At 40.9% G+C, this 17820-nt stretch overlaps 2 protein-coding genes, 1 long non-coding RNA gene and 1 pseudogene across 9 annotated transcripts in view; 2 read left to right on the top strand and 2 right to left on the bottom strand.

The window, feature by feature from the left end:
- SPMIP11 (sperm microtubule inner protein 11) overlaps positions 1-11852 on the bottom strand; it is a 38716-nt gene extending 26864 nt beyond the window's left edge. The window contains exon 1 of the mRNA XM_059682719.1: positions 11596-11852. Coding sequence (XP_059538702.1) covers positions 11596-11716 — 121 coding nt within the window. The 5' untranslated portion in view covers positions 11717-11852. The remainder of the gene's footprint in view (positions 1-11595) is intronic.
- On the top strand, positions 3267-5666 carry LOC132227525 (uncharacterized). Its single transcript, XR_009451204.1, has 3 exons — positions 3267-3881; positions 4808-4902; positions 5491-5666. It is a non-coding gene; the product is annotated as an uncharacterized LOC132227525 (long non-coding RNA).
- A 114-nt stretch (positions 11853-11966) lies between the features above and the next one.
- The window catches only part of CCNT1 (cyclin T1), a 48956-nt gene continuing 43102 nt past the window's right edge, over positions 11967-17820 (top strand). For 2 of the 7 annotated variants that reach the window (XM_059682709.1, XM_059682708.1), the window contains exons 1-2: positions 11976-12242; positions 16509-16590. In XM_059682709.1, coding sequence (XP_059538692.1) covers positions 12085-12242; positions 16509-16590 — 240 coding nt within the window. In that variant the 5' untranslated portion in view covers positions 11976-12084. Of the gene's footprint in view, positions 12243-16508; positions 16591-17820 lie in introns of all 7 variants that reach the window. The other 5 variants (XM_059682711.1, XR_009451200.1, XR_009451199.1 and 2 more) reach the window with 5 other exon arrangements.
- Positions 14216-15821, bottom strand: LOC132225712 (cytosolic 5'-nucleotidase 3A-like; annotated as a pseudogene).

The following is a 17820-nucleotide window of genomic DNA, read 5'->3' as shown; positions in this document are numbered from 1 at the left end:
TCCTTTTCCCCCCCATTGCCCCACCCCCCTTGTGTCTGTGTCCATTGGTTATGCTTATATGCATGCAAACAAGCCCTTTGGTTGATCTCTACCCCCTCCTTTCTTCCCCTGCCTTCCCTCTGAGGTTTGACTGTCTGTTCTATGTTTTTCTGAACAGACACATTTTCAAGGAAAAGGAATTGGCACTGTATAAAAAAATTGGTGAATCTATAGTTATACGTATTAAGTGAAGCTAAAATATATAAGGAATGTATCTTTTCTTGAATCCCCAATTTACAATGGAATCTTCCTTTAAATTAACTAACCAACTATTTTTCTGATAAGATTCTACTGTAATTACATTCAACTTTCATTATATAGGACTTAATTGATCCAAGCATGCTAGCTTGATGTCTAGTAGCTGGTTTATACCAGAGATTCCTACTTGGTGGTTAGGAGTTTATGGGTATTGATTAGGTTAGCCACACTCCAGGATCTGATGGGCCACATTGACTTCAAGATGCCTCCTGGAAAAATGGGATCCATGGTAACTAGTTGCCTTGTCAAATAGTGATTTCACACCAAAGCCGGTTTGGCTCAGTGGATAGAGCGTCAGCCTGTGGACTGAAAGGTCCCAGGTTCGATTCCTGTCAAGGGCATGTACCTGGGTTGCGGGCACTTCCCCAGTGGGGGATGTGCAGGAGGCAGCTGATTGATGTTTCTAGCTCTCTATCTCTCTCCCTTCCTCTCTGTAAAAAATCAATAAAATATGTTTTAAAGAAAATAGTGATTTCACTAAATTCTTGTCCTGGAAATGAAGCTGCCTAGTTTGAAGAAATATGATTGAACTCCTAGCATTGAATTTCCACCAATAATTCAAGCAAAGTTTGAGTTTTAAGTATAGAAAACAAAATCAAATTATTGTTTTGGCACCTGCATATAATAGATGGACCACATAATAATGATTCTGTAGTGGATATGCATATGTGTGTTTTTTTTAAAAAAATGTCAGAAGGAACGAACCCAGTTACTTTTTTTCTGGGCTTGTAGAACACTACTGTGAGGTTGTAGAATGTTGTAACTCTCTTGGGAAGTTGACCAGGGGCTCTAGGAGAAGGTTACAGGTGTTGACTCCATAAAGAAGTCCTCAGGTCAACAATTCTGGCTGAAAGTTACCATTCAGCTCCTAATACTCTTGGGAACCACCTGCTGGGGAACAGAGAATAAGTAGCTCTAGGTAAAGCCAACCTGACATTTGAACTTCAGGGTTTAGAGGTTAATAGATTTTCATAGAAAGGCTATCAATCATTTGTACAGTGGTCTGCCCACAGCAAAAGACTTGTGTTGTCTCCATAAATGTTTAAAAATGAGCACAGGGCCTGCCGGTGTGGTTCAGTGGTTGAGTGATGATCTATGAATCAGAAGATCACGGTTTGATTCTTGGTCAGAGCACATGCCTGGGTTGTGGGCTCATCCCCAGTGGAGGAACCTGCAGGAGGCAGCCAACCAATGATTTTCTTATCATTGATGTTTCTATCTCTCTATTCCTCCTCCTTCCTCTCTGAAACCAATAGAAATATTTTTTAAAATGAGTACAGGCATAGGTATTTGACAATTTGGAATCAAATTCTGGCTCTATCACTGTGACCTTGGGTAAATAAGTTAACCTCTTTGAGCCTGTTTCCTTATTGATAAAAGGAATAGTAATATCTACCTCACAGGAATGTTGACAGGATTACATGGAATCATGCATGTAGAGTTCTCACTACAATGCCTGGAACACAGTACATGCTAAATAGATAATTATTATTAAATGCCTGAATCAACAAAATTAGGGATTAATTAGAATTTAGCAAATGGACCTCCTCTGTCCAAATCTTGAGAGATAACCAGAGGGTATAAAATTGAAGGGGGTGAGGGAACCAAGTGGGGGCTGAGGGGAGGCAAATTTGATGTCCAGTCTTCCCTCTACATTTTAGGCCAACAGGTTAGCCAAGCCTCCTGTCTCTGATAGTCTGCCATTGGAATGAAAAAACATGGGTAAACAGATGATATCAGGATATTTCCCTGTCATCCCACAGGGAACTCCAGTTTTTATAAAGTGAAGTCTTTCTGACTAGCCTACAAAGTAATTCATCAGAAATGAGACCCAGCCTTTTTGGAACCAAGTCTTGTCCACCAGTGTTTAAGTGGCTAACTGGGTAGGAAAATCCCAGGCTTGAAGCTTAATTATCTCATGGTGAGAAGTCCCTCTAGTACGGGCAGGCAGGAGAGGCCTGCTCTTGGCCTGGAACAGGGGAAATTTGTGGGTTAAGCCAAGTGTGTTTCTCTGAGGATGAAAAGCTTATTTGGAGACAACAGTAGCCCCATGGAATAATGTTGGGACTCAAATGGTTGGGGGCAAGTGGAGAGGGCTGGTGTAGAGCTATTAAGGGATTCCTAGGGCCCATCAGTGGGATCCTTTATACAAGTCTTACCTGGAAGCTGGATATGTAAAACAGAGCTTCTATGATGGAATTAGAAAGAGGACCGAGAGTGCTCAATGAAGGTCAATCCTTCACAATCTTAACTCTGTGCTTTATACTTTTCCAGTAACCCCCATCCCTCACCTCAACATCACTTTTGCTTTAGTACCTGCCTATATTTAATTTCCTTCATGTGCTATTTGGCTCAGAAAATCCTTCTCCATTTCTGTGCTTTCAAACAAGTCACCTTTTAAGACCTTAATCAATCGTCACATCTCCTGCAAAGCCTCGCCTAACTTGTTTTGGTTAGTCATTCTATATTATTTATTCATTTGTTCACCCTACACATATGAATTTATTAAACCTCTATTGTGTATGAGACACTGCTAGGCATTGTGGATATAATACAAATCTACTATGTACTCACTGCCAACTAGATATCCTTCCATGTCTCCCTCTAAAATTAAAATGCTTAGCATGCTTATATGCATAGCCCGTGGACATGGGCATAGGGTGGTGAAGACTTGGGGGTGAGTGGGTAGAGGCTGGGAGGAGGGGGATAAATGGAAGAAATCTGTAATACTATCAACAATTATATATATATATATATAAATGCTTAGCATGACTAACATCATCCTTAATTATCTGGCCCCTGTCTAGTTTTCAAGGCCTGCTCCCCAGCATCTGTTTATTTCACCACTTATCTGTACCCAAGGACTTGAGTGCTCACTTAATTTGGCTCTCTCTCAAGTTTCTGTTCCTTTGTCTGTGCTATATTCCCTTCTTGTCTACTTGAACTCCAACCATCCTTTAACACTCATTTCTGGAAGCATTTTGTGTATGAGGTCTTCTCTAAAGTATCCTCCTATTCTCACTTCAAATCCAACGTATCAGATACTTCCTCTTCTGGGTCTACATAGCATTCCATATTTAATTTAATCTCATACAATATTGCAAATCTTTTGTTTGCATACTTATCTGCATTTGTTAGTCAGCCACTTTATGCAGAGACCTTATCCTATCTATCTTTGTAACCCGTCACCAAGATAAAGCCTGGCACAAAGTTGGTGCTTAAATGTTGGCTAAATGAGCAAATGAATACATTTATTTGAACAAATTGGGTATCTTAGTAAGGATATTAAATGACAGAAGTGGGAACCTGAATGGATACTCTGCCTACTCCATTATCTTAACTAGTGTAATTTTTAATGTTGGGGGATAAATCTCTGACCCAAGGTAGGAAAAGTAAATGGCTAAGAAGTGGGCCTTCTAACCCTCTACTCTATATTCCCCTTACTTGTTTCTTCAGTTGTGTCCCTTTTCTTGTGCTGAAAGGAATTCTGATATCCCAGTAGATACAAGTTGAAGAAGGCCATCTTAGCTCTTCCCTGACCTCTTCTGGAATGTCCAGGCTGGAGCACCACACTGGTAACCATGGTAATGTTCTGAAGAATTATTATGACTGACATTCCTTTAGTCTAAAGAGGCACCTGATTTATGGGTTCACAGTGGAGCTGGAGTGGGAGTTGGCTAAGTAACGTCAGGAAAATGGAGTAATCAAGTGCCAGTTACCTTTTTATTTGCCCCGTTTTATTATCCTGTAAGCTTCAGAAGGCAATGAGTAGAAAGAGCACTGACCTGGGCTCAAATCTTAGTTTCACTATATTCTAAGTGCCTGACTTTGAATATAATCATCCCTGGGTGTTTTTTTAACTTAAAAAAAAAATGGAGATGGTATCTATTTCATGGTGGTATGAGAATTAAATGAGATAATAATGTATGCAAATTTCCTTAGCACAGTGTTCAGCATATAATGGAACCTTAGCAAACAGTATTTAAATCTGAAGATGGTACCTCCAATGAGCCTTCATTTCAAGCAGTGCTAGTTCATATTTACTTTTGAGAACCGCTTGCTAAACTTTCAGGAATTTTTAAAAATATGTTTTTATTGATTTCAGAGAGAGGATGGGAGAGGGGGAGAGAAATAGAAACATCAAGGATAAGAGAGAATCATTGATCAGCTGCCTCCTGCGTGTTCCCCACTAGGGATGGAGCCCACAATGCAGGTATGTGCCCTGACCAGGAATCAAACTGTGACCTCTTGGTTCATAGGCTGTGATGCTCAAGCACTGAGCCACACCGGCCAGGCAAGGAATTTTTTGAGCTGTTTTTTAAACAACCATTATTCTAAAAATTACAATATAATAAATTACATTAAAAATATAAAAGTAGTAAATACTAAAAACACTTCTCTTACTACGTTTTATTACCTTTGTTCATGAGGTTATTTACAGCTATTGTATCTGGATATTCTCTTCTGTTTTTCTTTAATTTTTTATTCCTTTTTCCTGTTTGCTTTTCAGCTTGGGAAGTTTCTATCGGCATATCTTCAAATTCACTGATTCTTTCCTTGATTGTGATCAATCTACTAAGTCCATCAAAGGCATTCTTCATTTCTGTTAGTGCTTTTGATTTCTAGAACTTTCTTTTGATTCTTAAGGAGTTTTCACCTTTTTGCTTACATTACTCATCTGTTCTTGTACATGTGCACTTTTCCCTTTAGAGCCCTTAACACATTAATCCTGGTTATTTTAAATTCCTGTTTTGATAATTCCAAAATTTCTGCCACATATGAGTTTGGTTCTGATGCTTGTCTTGCCTCTTTAGACTGTATATATTTTTTTTTTGTCTTTTAGCATGCCTTGTAATTTTTTTGTAGAAAGGCATAATATACTGGGTAAAAGGGACTGAGATTTTATGTTTATCTGGCTGGGAATTAGGTTGTTTTCTGTGTGCTATAGCAATAGGTGCCAGAGGCTAAATTGTCTTTGGGTTTCCCTAGAGACTCCTTCTTAAATAGTCTGAGCTTGTAGTTCTTCCAAGTTGTAATGCCCTGTTATTACAGAGGATCCCTACTGATGTGTTGGTAAAATGGTGGGGTGGGAGAGAAGTGTTCTCCAATCCTATTAGGCCTCAGTCTTTCAGTGAGCTTGTGTTCCTGGATTGTGACCTTCACAAATGCTTCTTGTCTTTTTTCTTCCCTTAGCTGAAACAAGCTAGAGGAGGCTGGAGTTGGTTGTTTTCCTTCTCCCACATTGGTTAGGCCAGCGGTGGGCAACCTTTTTGTGAGTGCGTGCCAAACCCAGCAAAATCTCTGACTCAAAATTCTTCTGCGTGCCAACCCTAATTTTTTGAGAACATGTTAACACCTACTTGATATCTCTTAAGGTGTACGTATGTGAAGAACCTTGAAGAAACAATAAAATTCATTCATGGGACAAAAACACAGTATATGATGATGAGAAATATATTTATTTTTTAATGTATACATGTACACTGATGGTCCAACAGAAAACTTTATGACTCCATTTGATATTATCAGTGGGACTTTTGCTGCTGCATCACTGATGACAAAGATTTTACATCAGGTTTATATTTCATGACCTTCAGAGATATGCACGAGCTACTACTTTCATTCGTCAGACTACTCCTATTACGAGACTTAACAAAATTCATCACTGAGAACAAAGATTCACAAGCGTATGTGGATGAAATCATGGAGAATAATGCTGTTGCAAAGTTTTTTAAACAGAAAAAGTTTTCTGGAATGGCATTCCAAGTCCTCAGTAGTTCGTTTTCGATGCTATTGAAATTGCTCTTCCCCTCTCTCGTCAATCTATGTCTATGGTCTTTAAGATAACTTGTTATGTAAAACTAGGGGCCCAGTGCACGAAATTCGTGCACTGGGTGTGTGTGTGGGGGGGAGTGTCCCTCAGCCCAGCCTGCCCCCTCTCACATACTGGGAGCCCTCAGGCGTTGACCCCCATCACCCTCCAATCGCAGGATCGGCCCCTTGCCCAGGCCTGACGCCTCTAGCTGAGGCGTCCGGCCCGGGCAGCGGGGACCCGCAGCTGCAGCGGCCCCACGATCGTAGGCTTCGCTTTAGGCCCAGGCAAGGGACCCCTAGCTCCTGGGACTGCCAGCTTCGACCGTGCCCAGCTCCCATTGCTGGCTCCACCCCTACTTCCTGCTATCACTGGCCAGGGCGGAAAAGGCACCTGATTCTCCGATCATGGCTGGGGGGCAGGGCAAAGGCGGTCCCAGGGCCGCCTTTGCCCTGCCCCCCAGCTCTTAGCTCCCCCCTGGGTTTCCGATCACTGTCAGTGGCAGGGGGCTTCTTCCTGCTTTCCCTTTCGCCTCCCTGCATTGTGCCTACGTATGCAAATTAACCGCCATCTTGTTGGCAGTTAACTGCCAATCTTAGTTGCCGGGGTCCAGCCCCAGCAGGTCCAGGGGTCCGCAAAGGTGTGGACGGAGTCGGTGAAGAAGGAAGGACACGGAGACAGCGTTCAGTTGATCAGCAGCCTAGCCAGGATCTCCAGCCAGGATCTCCAGCCAAGTTCTGGTCTGGATCTCCAACCAGGTTCTGTGGCCATGTTCCCTCGCTAGGTTCTCCAGCCAGGTTCTGTCCAGGTTCTCCAGCCAGGTTCTGTCTGAGATCTCCAGCCAGGTTCGGTCACCAGGTTCTAGTCAGGTTCTCTTGCCAATTTCTGTAGTCAGGTTCAGTCCAGGATCTTTTGCCATGTTCTCTCCAGCGAAGTTCTTCTGTCTCTAGAGAACCTTCTGTGTAGGTTCTGTGCCTAGGTTCTGTCTCCTAAGTTCTGTGTTCTAAGTTCTGTCTTGTTACAACTGTATTTATACCAGTTGATTCCAATCCTATCAATCTCTATTACAAAGGTTAGGGCGTTTCTTATCTCCATTCCAGGGAGTAAAGATTATGTAGCTTAAGCATGATTGTTCGTAGTTAAAGTGATTAATTACCCGCCTGGCACTTAGTTGAGGGGTTTTATTCCCTCCCTAACTTCAGGGGAAAATCCCTACCTGGGGAAACAACCTTTCTCAGAGAGGAGACCTTGGTTAAAACACATAGTGCCAAGAAGGTGAGCAAACACTTTAAGAACAGTATGCCATATATGCCAGGTCCTTTGAAACAGCAAGGATGGACCGGCTCCCGGCACTTAGTTGGCAGTTAATTTGCATATAGCCCTGATTAGCCAATGAAAAGGGTAGCTCGTACGCCAATTACCATTTTTCTCTTTTATTAGTGTTGATTATTTATTTTTCTAAGATGCACCTACACTGAATTTATCTGAAAAATAAAAAAGTTGATATTAAGAAAAAAATTGTAAATGGAAGATTATAAGAGAGGGTTTTGGGTGCCAGCAAAAGTTACTGGCGTGCCATGTTTGGCACGGGTGCCAGGGGTTGCCATTCCTTAAGGCAAAGCCCCTGGGTTAGGCTCTTAAGTAGTTTTCCTTGAGGATAGGTCTTTGTCAAGAAATTAATGCTCTGGCCCTGGTTGGGTAGTTCAGTTGGTTAGAGTGTCATCCCAATATTCAAGGTTGAGGGGTTCAATCCCTGATCAGGGCACATACAAGAATCAACCAATGGGGAGAAAAGAATCAACCAATGAACAACAAATTGATGCTTCTCTTTCTCTCTCCCTTCCTAAAATCAATAAATTAAAAAAACAAAACAAAAGCTCTGTATTTCAAAATGGTTACTTTCCTTTTCCTTGCCAGAAGGATGAGGATAATATTTTCCAATCTTCATAGTAAGACATACGGCGTTCCTGGAGGTAAAATGCACAAAAATGTGGGGGATTCCTTAAGGCAAAGCCCAGGAGTTTTTAAAAAATCTTTCAATGTAGTCCAATTTCACTTATCAGCAATTGGTCAATTCCCCTTTAAGTATTCCTACCAGTTGCTGGTTCCAGTAGTATTTTTTGCTCCCAGTAAGCCATGATTCTCTGTTCTGCCTGCTGATTCTGCCCGTCTCTCCACTTTTTGTGGTAGAGGTTGTCCTGTTACCTTAATTCTTTGATGCATTTAAGAAGAATTACTGATTTTCAGTTCAGCCTTTTTGTTTGGTTGTGAGGAGTGATGATTTCCAAGCTCTTTACACATCAGACTGGAAACCAGAAGTCCCTGTCTATTTTCTCTGCATGGTGAGTATACTATGTGATTGTGTGTTCATCTCTTTCCAATTTCATGATCAGTGATGTCACATTGGTAGCTTGAAATTGGCCATGGTGGGAGGTAACACTACAGAAATTAGCAAATGCTACGGACAAAGACTTAATTTATTGTTTTATTGACTGACTAGAGTTAAGAAAGTGTAGAGAAAACTTTATGTAGATTAAAAGTGTATCATGTTTGGTGCCATTACATTATAAATAGCACAAAAAACTGAAATATTCTTCCAGTATTCAAAAACTATTATCCAATTCAGCAAAGACATTGCTCAAGTCACTGATAAATAAAGTTCCAACATAAGTCTCATTGTTTCACTTTCATCTTATTGGATAATGCAAATGAAAATGTCAACCAATAGTCAAAGCTATCCTCATCTGTCAAATGCAATCATAGGTTGGTTCTTGATTCAAAGAGTTTGGTAAAACTCAATGAAAGCATTCTGTGAGAACCAGTTGGCTATAAATAAAGATTGCATACTTTATTTTTTATAAAATGTGTGCTACCCATCCTTTATATCAGTAATTTTTACAATAAACTTTATGTACGTATACATATACTTACAATTACTTTTCTGGGTAGCTGGCTGTTAATAATTTATCAGCACATACACACCTTGGCCAATTTCAAGCTACTATGACATTACTGAATGTAGAGTTAGGGATAGTTTGGAAGAGAACACCATCTTTTCATATTTTAATTTGGAAACTATAAGAACGTTGGGAGAAATTGTTTTATCTGTAACAAATGGTAATATTTGACACAACTGAAATATGACATTGCTAAGCACAGCAAAATAAGATTAAACCATGAAATATGGTATAATCCTGTACAAGATTAGTCTAGTGAGTAAGAAGAGTAGCCTTATAGGTATGATTTACAGAAAAAGGGGTCCTATTTAACAACAAAAAATTCCTCTGGCTTAAGATTTGTCAGTTGTTCTTTAAGGTCAACATACCAGAGGGTTAACATTATTTTGACCATAAACATGTATCGAATACCTACTATGTCAGGTGTTCTGACAGTATGCAGAGATGACATTTAAGATCACACAGCTAGTTAAAGGAGTAGCTTGTAATTTTGAGGTCATTATACTAAAACTTAGTATAATGCTATAAGCTAGTCACAGACAGACAAATACTGTATGATTCCATGTCTATGACGTATCTAAAGTAGTTAAACTCATAGGAACAGCAAGTAGAATGGGGCTAGGCAGAGGGGGAAATGAGGACTTGTTCAATGGGTACAGAATTTCAGTTCTGCAAAATGAAGAAGTTGTAGAGACCAGTTACATAATAATGTGAATATAGTTGACACTACTGACATGTACACTTAAAAATGATTTTCTGGCCAGGTAGCTCAGTTGGTTAGAGCATCATCCAAATATATCAATGTTGCGGGTTCAATCCCCGGTCAGGGCACATACACTAATGTTTCTCTTTCACTCTTTCCTGTCCTCTCTCTAAAATCAATAAATTTAAAACATGGTTGCCGAAACCGGTTTGGCTCAGTGGATAGAGCGTCGGCCTGCGGACTCAAGGGTCCCAGGGTCGATTCCGGTCAGGGGCGTGTACCTGGGTTGCGGGCACATCCCCAGTGGGAGATGTGCAGGAGGCAGCTGATCGATGTTTCTCTCTCATCGATGTTTCTAGCTCTCTGTCCCTCTCCCTTCCTCTCTGTGAAAAATTAATAAAATATATTAAAAAAAAAACAACAAACATGGTTAAGATGGTTTTTTAAAAAAATTTAATAGCTTGGATTTGGATTCTGGCCTGACACAAAAAGTCACCTTTATCAATTATGTTATCACTGCTGCCTACTTTCAAGTAATTTAATCTTCAGCCAAGGAATATTTCTTTTCTCTGATTTACACGGTCCTCCTCTTCTGTATGGCAGGGTAGCAAGCCATTGGTTAGCAGGTGCATTGCCTGAAGCCTTACGGATACCAGAACTTCTCTTGTAAGACTAGTATACTCAACCAGGATAGCAAATACAGAATGGAGCCACCAATCTAACACAGCGATTTTCAACCTTTTTTCACCTCATGGCACACAAACTAATTACTAAAATTCTGTAACACACCAGAAAATATTTATATATTTTTGGCCAATCTAACAAAAAAGGTATAATTGATTCATTCATACCAGACGGCTATTGTTGTGTTGGCTGTTGTCATTCTCTTATTTGACAATCTAAGGCAGCGGTTCTCAACCTATGGGTCGCGACCCCTTTGGCGGTCGAACGACCCTTTCACAGGGGTCACCTAAGACCATCCTGCATAGCAGATATTTACATGACGATTCATAACAGTAGCAACATTACAGTTATGAAGTAGCAACGGAAATAATTTTATGGTTGGGTCACAACATGAGGAACTGTATTTAAAGGGCCAGAAGGTTGAGAACCACTGAAAGGGAAAAGAGGCCAGTGCCCGTATTGCATGTTTTAAAGATTCTTGCAGCACATCAGTTGAAAACCGCTGATCCAAGAGATTAAGTGGAGAACCAAACACAGGTCAGAGATATAGGCAAGAGGGATCTGGGAGAAATAAATTCGACTTTTAAAAAACAACATACATAACTACATAACTGGAAAAGTGCTTATTCTATTAAAAGAAAAAAGTCTATGATGAAGGAAGTTTGAAATTATTTTTTTTTAAATGTTATATAACCTGATGTAATTTACATCTTTCTGAACCTCAATTTTTCTGGAGAAAACAGAGCTAAGGCTTACTGCAGGCAGTATATGGCAGATAGGGCCTGGAATGGAAGGAAATAATTGAGAATGACTTAAACCAAACTAAACTTCCTGCATTGGAACAGCCACATCTAGAAATAAACAAAACTCAAAGTATTATTGTAATTGAGTGAAAACTAGTTCTGCGTGCTGCATGACAGCCAATAAGTTGAGTGACAGGAGTTGAATCAAGGAAAGCGACTTTATTCATTTTATTCCTTTAAGTTGGATCACTGTGGAGACGCTAGGAATGCATTCAAGGCTTTAGGGTCCCAAATGCGTAATTTACATTGTTATCAATAGTGTGAGAGCTTCCAGTTGCTTCACGTTACGATATACGATAGGGCCACTATGATCACTTTTTTAGTTTTTGTCAGTCTCACCTATTTTCTCTGTCAAGTTCTCCATCTGCCCCATTTTATATCGCCACCTCCGCCACGAGCGAAATTCTCCGAGAAGCCGCGGAGCGGCGCGTGGGCGGGCGCCTAATCCCGCCACAAACATTGCCTCACCCTCTCGCGCAGGGCGCGAATGCTCAGCCTACTTCTCGCGAGAGGGGACGTGGTTTTGAACGAAAACTTTTAACCTCACCCTCCCTCCAAGAGTCACATGAGGGGCACTCGCGTCCCCACCCCGAGGTCTTTCCTGCTCGCCTATTGGCTGTTTACTTGGTTACTGGTTGTCGCGTGATCCATTAAGGAAGTAGAGCCTTCAACTATTCTCCTCGGCGGAAGCGTGTCACAACCTATCCGGCCATCCTTGGCGGAAGTTCGTCACGGCGCAGTTGCCTCTGCACAGCGGATGTGTGTCGCCGCTCAAGTGACGCTGGGAAGCGCTTGCAGCCTTCGCCGCTGCCTTCTGGTTGGAGCACTATGGAGGAAGAGAGAAAGAACAACAAACGGTGGTATTTTACTCGAGAACAGCTGGAAAATAGCCCATCCCGTCGCTTTGGGCTGGACCCAGATAAAGAACTTTCTTATCGTCAGCAGGCGGCCAATCTGCTCCAGGACATGGGGCAACGTCTTTATGTGTATCCTTGCGGCCTAGGCCTTCGGCCTTGGAATCAGTCCCGGCTTGCGCTCGCGTCCAGGCCCCGGGCTCTCTAAGGGACGGAAGTGGGGAGAGGGTGGGCAGGGGCTGATGTCGGGTGGGAGAGACTGCGGTGGGGCAGGCTGAAAGTTCAGTGTTCGCGCGAGGGAGGCGAGGCGGAATTAATTTCCCGCTCGCTCACCGGTGCCACCAACCCTGCCGGGAATTCGTGTGCTTCCCGGCTTTATGTTTTAACCGGCCGTTCTTAGGCCATTTTCGGTGTGTTCTGATCGCCTGTTCTGGTGACTTTGAGATTATGCTTTTCTGCTATGCCCTAGGGCCTAGGCCCTAGGCCCTGGTGGAGGTTTTAGCGTTGATGACTGCGTCTTGAATTTAGTGTGTATAGAGAATTTTGAGAAATTCATTACTTGAGGATCTTATAAAGGGTGGCCTAGAATTAATGCCCAGCTTTGGTTCAAAGTTTATTCTTCCCACTTATCTCTCTAAGAAAGCTGTCAAATTCTTGGTGTTCTCTGTAAAATGGGGTGATACTTCTTGCATTTAATTTCAATGGCCTACACAATACTTGACACTCAAGTTCAAATAGTAGCTACTGTTAGAGTTTCATAGAATTTCAGAAGAAGGGGGGATGCCAGTTAAGATTTGTAGGGATGTAGACCTAATGATCTAACGGTTTAAAAAAACATTGAAAAATATTGGGTTTTTGAAAGCATTTTTCTGAGTCATGTTGAGACCTTACTTTTCGGCATATCCTGTTTAGCTCAAATAAATTCTTACAAAAATTCTCTAGAGAATAAAAAAAAAGTTGGGGTTTTAAGATACTCAGTGCTGATGTGTATTTGTTTTTCTCATATTTCAAAGATGAGGTAATATAGTGATTTTTTCCCTCAAGCATTTTTTGGCTTTTCATTTCATATTATCAGAACTTCGATACAAAACATTTAATCATGATTAGTGACATGTGGATACCAACAGTTTTTTCAAACATCAAGTACCAGTATTTTTTGGTAATTATCAATTTTCCTGAAACAAATTAACCAAAATAACACAATTTTAGTAGATGGAGATACCATCAGCATAATTCACACAAATTACAAAAATGGCTATACTTAAAAATCATACACATTATTTCACCATTTCGTAAAACTTTCTAAACTTCTACAAACTTTCCCAGTGTAAAGAGACTCCTCAAAAACATCATAACAACATTAACTACAAAATGCTCTTTGGAAATAGAGAGTTATTTTTCAAATTTTAACTTTAAGATATCCCCTCTCCCTGATTTAATACAGTTTATTTTTCAAAATACGCAGTTGGTAGGGCCTGTTGTTCATGCATCTTCAACAGCTGAGGCATCCCCACCTTTGGTGTTTCTGGTGTAAATTACTTGAGCTCTGTGCTTTGAAACTAGTTTAATAAGTCCTTTACTAAGGAGCTCCTGAAAGGCTGCCCTGGCCAGGGAACTGTGGATCTTCAGTCTCTCAAGGGAAACAGTTGGGTTTATAAGCTTATTATAGTTGGGAACTTTGTTACAGTTTGTTATAATGTTGCTTTGTCAGACTAGACTAGGTTATTGAACTTGTCCTGAACTTTGCCTTTGGACCACGTCTAATTTTGACCTTGCCCCCAGATTTGTTCATTGGGTCTTTGTCTTTCTTGGCTGACTTTCCAGTATCTTTATTGTTGACCTTGGGTGACATAGCAAAACTTAAAGAGCATCTGCTACAAGGCTGCTAAGATGTCAGACAAAAAGGGAGATTTTTTTTTTTTTAAATGTTAAAAAATATGGTGAGGAGTGTGTAGAGAGAGGTGGAGAAAAAGGAGCTTCCAGTTGATGGACTCCACATGTTTGAAAATAATTCAGTAATGTAGAGAAAAACTTGCAAAGCAAGAATATATTATAAATAAAAGTCTTTCAGCAAGGTGAACAGATGCACAGTTCTTGCATCAATTTCATCCTGAGGAAAGAGGTCTTCTTGAAGAATGCTTCTTTACAGAATCTTTTTGTAAGTTAGAGGTGGCCCCCTCCAATGATTTGTCTTTTATTAGAACAATAGCATTAGATTCCATGTGCTTTTCTAAAAGCGCATCCCCTCGTTCACTTAGATACCCATTTTTCAGAATGTATTCAACTTGGCTACATATCTGCCTTAAGTGTCCCTGGGAGTCTCTCATACAAATTATATTGCTATTGTCTTTTAAAGAATTTTCTGAATTCTTTAAGACATCATTATGTTTGTTAAATACATGAATTGATTCTCCTTTAAATCCTTTGAGTACCCCATTGTCATCAAAATCCATGAAGTTGGACACTATTTCACATTTGGATAATAAACACCAACTTGATGGATAATCTCTAGTACATACTGATACCAGCCAAAAATATGAACACAGGTATATTATGTTGGAGCTTATCAGACAAATTTTCATGTTCCTTGAGCATAACGTCAGATTCTGTCAATTTCTTTAGGTTTTGATGAAACCTATTCCACAAACCATGTCATTTAGTTTACCATTCTATAACATAAGAGTACTACTCTTCTATGGTAAGAACAGGCTCAATTTTTCTTTTTCTTTTTAAATATATTTTTATTGATTTCAGAGAGGAAGAGAGACGGAGAGAGAGAGAAAAACATCAATGGTGAGAGAATCATTGATCGAACGCCTCCTGCAGGCCCCACACTGGAGATTGAGCCTGCAACCCTGGCATGTGCCTTGGCTGGGAATCGATCCTTGACTTCCTGATTCATAAGTCAACGCTCAACCACTGAGCCAGGAAGGCTGGGCAGAACAGGATCAATTTCAGTAGCATAATATTTTCTCTTCAGTTGCAGTAACTTCGACATTCATCTGAAACCAGCTAGCAGTTGTCAATGAAAATTATGACATATTGAACATCTTTCTCCTATGTAAGAAAACTTAGTGTCAATTCGAAGTCTGTTAATCTGAAAATTGACAGCTCCTCCTTTGATAAGGCCACATAATTTCTTCTACTCTTGTAGGAGTCTCCATGTGAACTGAACTTTTCAGGAATTCTGGCATCATTTTCACATGTGTAGCAGAATCTTAGTAATTTCTTGGTTACCCAATCTTCCTTAGGGCATTCTTGAGTTTTTCTGTTCTTGAATTTGTCTAGAATAACAACATAGGTGGTAAGCAATATCCAGATATGCAGGGCTTGGATATAGGCATCTTGATGATCTTGGTCATCTGCCCTGTCTTCCTCTTGAAGGTGAACATGCACTGGGTCGGCACCACCCCTGCTACCAGGGTGCGAATGCGGGTGCTAGCTACCAGGGTGCACCCTTGCTATGGCCACCTGGTTCATTGGTGAAGCCTCGTGCATGGATGGGTCCAAACAGAACAGGCCAATTCTAGCATTTTGGTCAGAAAATATACTCATTTTGTAGCAGAAAAGGCTAGAATAGTTTTAAAGTTCTTTTCATTCTGAAAGTGAAAAGCTGTCCTTGGGTGCACCTTCCACTTAAATGTATTGCTGAACGTTTATGTTTTAAGTGCTCACTTCAAAAGAGGTGTTCTCTTTCTTGCCAATATCCATTGTGTTTTTTAAGCACCCAGTCAGTGTACTGAGTTAAATATTTTGTTTGAAATTCTGTTTCGTTGCATTCTAGCCCTTTCCTTTTTATATGTGTGTTGTTATTAAGGTTGTTGACAATATGAAACGGCCTCATTCTGTATACCCCACATTGTCTTCTGAGGTCTTTAGAAATAAGGTATTTAACATTTTGTCAGTGATTGAATATAAAATCATTCCACAGTATTTTTGGTCCCAGGGATCACCTTATGAGAAGGCTTGGTTGCCAGAGAGAAGTAGAACTGAAAAAATTGCTAAAGTTTAAAAGTTGAGCCATATTCCTAGGGCCAGGTCAGGGAGGGCGTTGTAAATCATGTGAGGAGAGGTCCTGAGCTAATGAATCACCATTGCAGGATTTTCAGTAGGCAAGTGATGGGTTTAGGACTTGTGTAATTTTGTTTATGTCCCTTCTTGATTCACACATGCTAAGAAGCTTGCTTGTTTATTCAGTAAATTTGTAGTGAATAACTGTTACGTTTAAGGTGTGCTAAGTGTCAACTGGTAGTTAATAATTTGATGGAGAGGTAAATATTTTCATTTGGGAACATCTGCTGTGCTCAGCTTGTGTGGTCATTTTGGGAGAATAGAAAGATTGTACTTTTGGGAATTGTACTGCCTGCCTGGTTTGGGGCCTTAACTTGAATATTTAAGCTCACAATTGACGATCAACACTGCTATAGTATACATGCATCGATTCTACATGATTCAGTCCTTCACACAGTTCCATCGATACGTAAGTATTTTTTATATGGTTTAATCCTTTTATGATTAATTCCAACTTCATTTTTCTTTTGTGGTTGATCTTTGCTGCTGAACTGGGATTTGGAGTTTAGAATTTAGGGTTGGTCACTTTTATTATGTGCCATACTACTGTTCTGAATCCAGCCTTCCAAATTTCCTTTGAAGCGTTTAGTTCATTGGTCGGCAAACTGTGGCACACGAGCCACATATGGCTCTTTGGTCCCTTTAGCGTGGCTCTTCCACAAAATACCAACCTCTGCGCATGGGCCATGAAGTTTCAATCGCACTGTACATGAGCACCCGCACGTGGTATTTTGTGGAAGAGTCACACTCAAGGGGCCAAAGAGCCGCATGTGGCTCGTGAGCTGCAGTTTGCCGACCACTGGTCTAGTTAGTTGTTTGGTAGGTTCAGTGCATCCTTAGAGTAAGTGAATCTTTAGTAAAGAAATAGGTTATTGAACACTTAACATATGGGTTGGGAGAATAGAATTAAAGGGAAACTGCTTAATTTTAAATGTAATTTTTAAAAAATATATTTTTATTGATGTGAGAGAGAGAGGAAGGGAGAGGAAAAGAGAGAAACATCCATCTGCTGGCTCCCATATACCGCCCTACTCAGGATCGAGCCCACAACCAGGATATGTGTCCTGATGGGGAATTGAACCGGTTACCTCTTGGTGCATGGGATGATGTTCAGCCAACTGAGCCACCTGGCCAGGGCTGTAATTTTTGAAATCCTATATAATAAAAGGCTAATATGCAAATTGACTGAACTGTGGAATGACCAGTCGCTATGATGTGCACTGACCACCAGGGGGCAGGGGCTCAATTCAGGAGCTGCCCACTGGTCGTTAATGTGCTCCCACAGGGTGAGTGCCGCTCAGCCAGAAGCTGTGAGCCCAGCTTCTGGGGCCCCAATCGCCGCGCCGGTTGGGGTGACTGGTGGGGGGCGGGGCCCCAAGAAGCCAGGCTCATGGCTGATGATGGTGGGAGCCTTTCCTGCTTCCGCAGCAGCACTAAGGATATCTGACTGACGGTTTAGGCCCACTCCCTGCAGGCTCCCCGAGTGCACGAATTTCGTGCACTGGGCCTCTAGTGGTAAATAATATGGTCATAGGAAAACAAATAAATATAAGTTATTTAGATTTGATAAAATTTCAGTAAATGACAGGTTGGAGGAGGAAGGTAGAGGTACATTATGTAATGACTGAGGATGACTTTT

Source organism: Myotis daubentonii, chromosome 2 (assembly GCF_963259705.1).
Source record: "Myotis daubentonii chromosome 2, mMyoDau2.1, whole genome shotgun sequence".
NCBI classification, from domain to species: Eukaryota; Metazoa; Chordata; class Mammalia; order Chiroptera; family Vespertilionidae; genus Myotis; species Myotis daubentonii.
The sequence above is the reverse complement of the archived record's forward strand: the minus strand, read 5'-3'. Positions and strand labels throughout refer to the sequence as shown.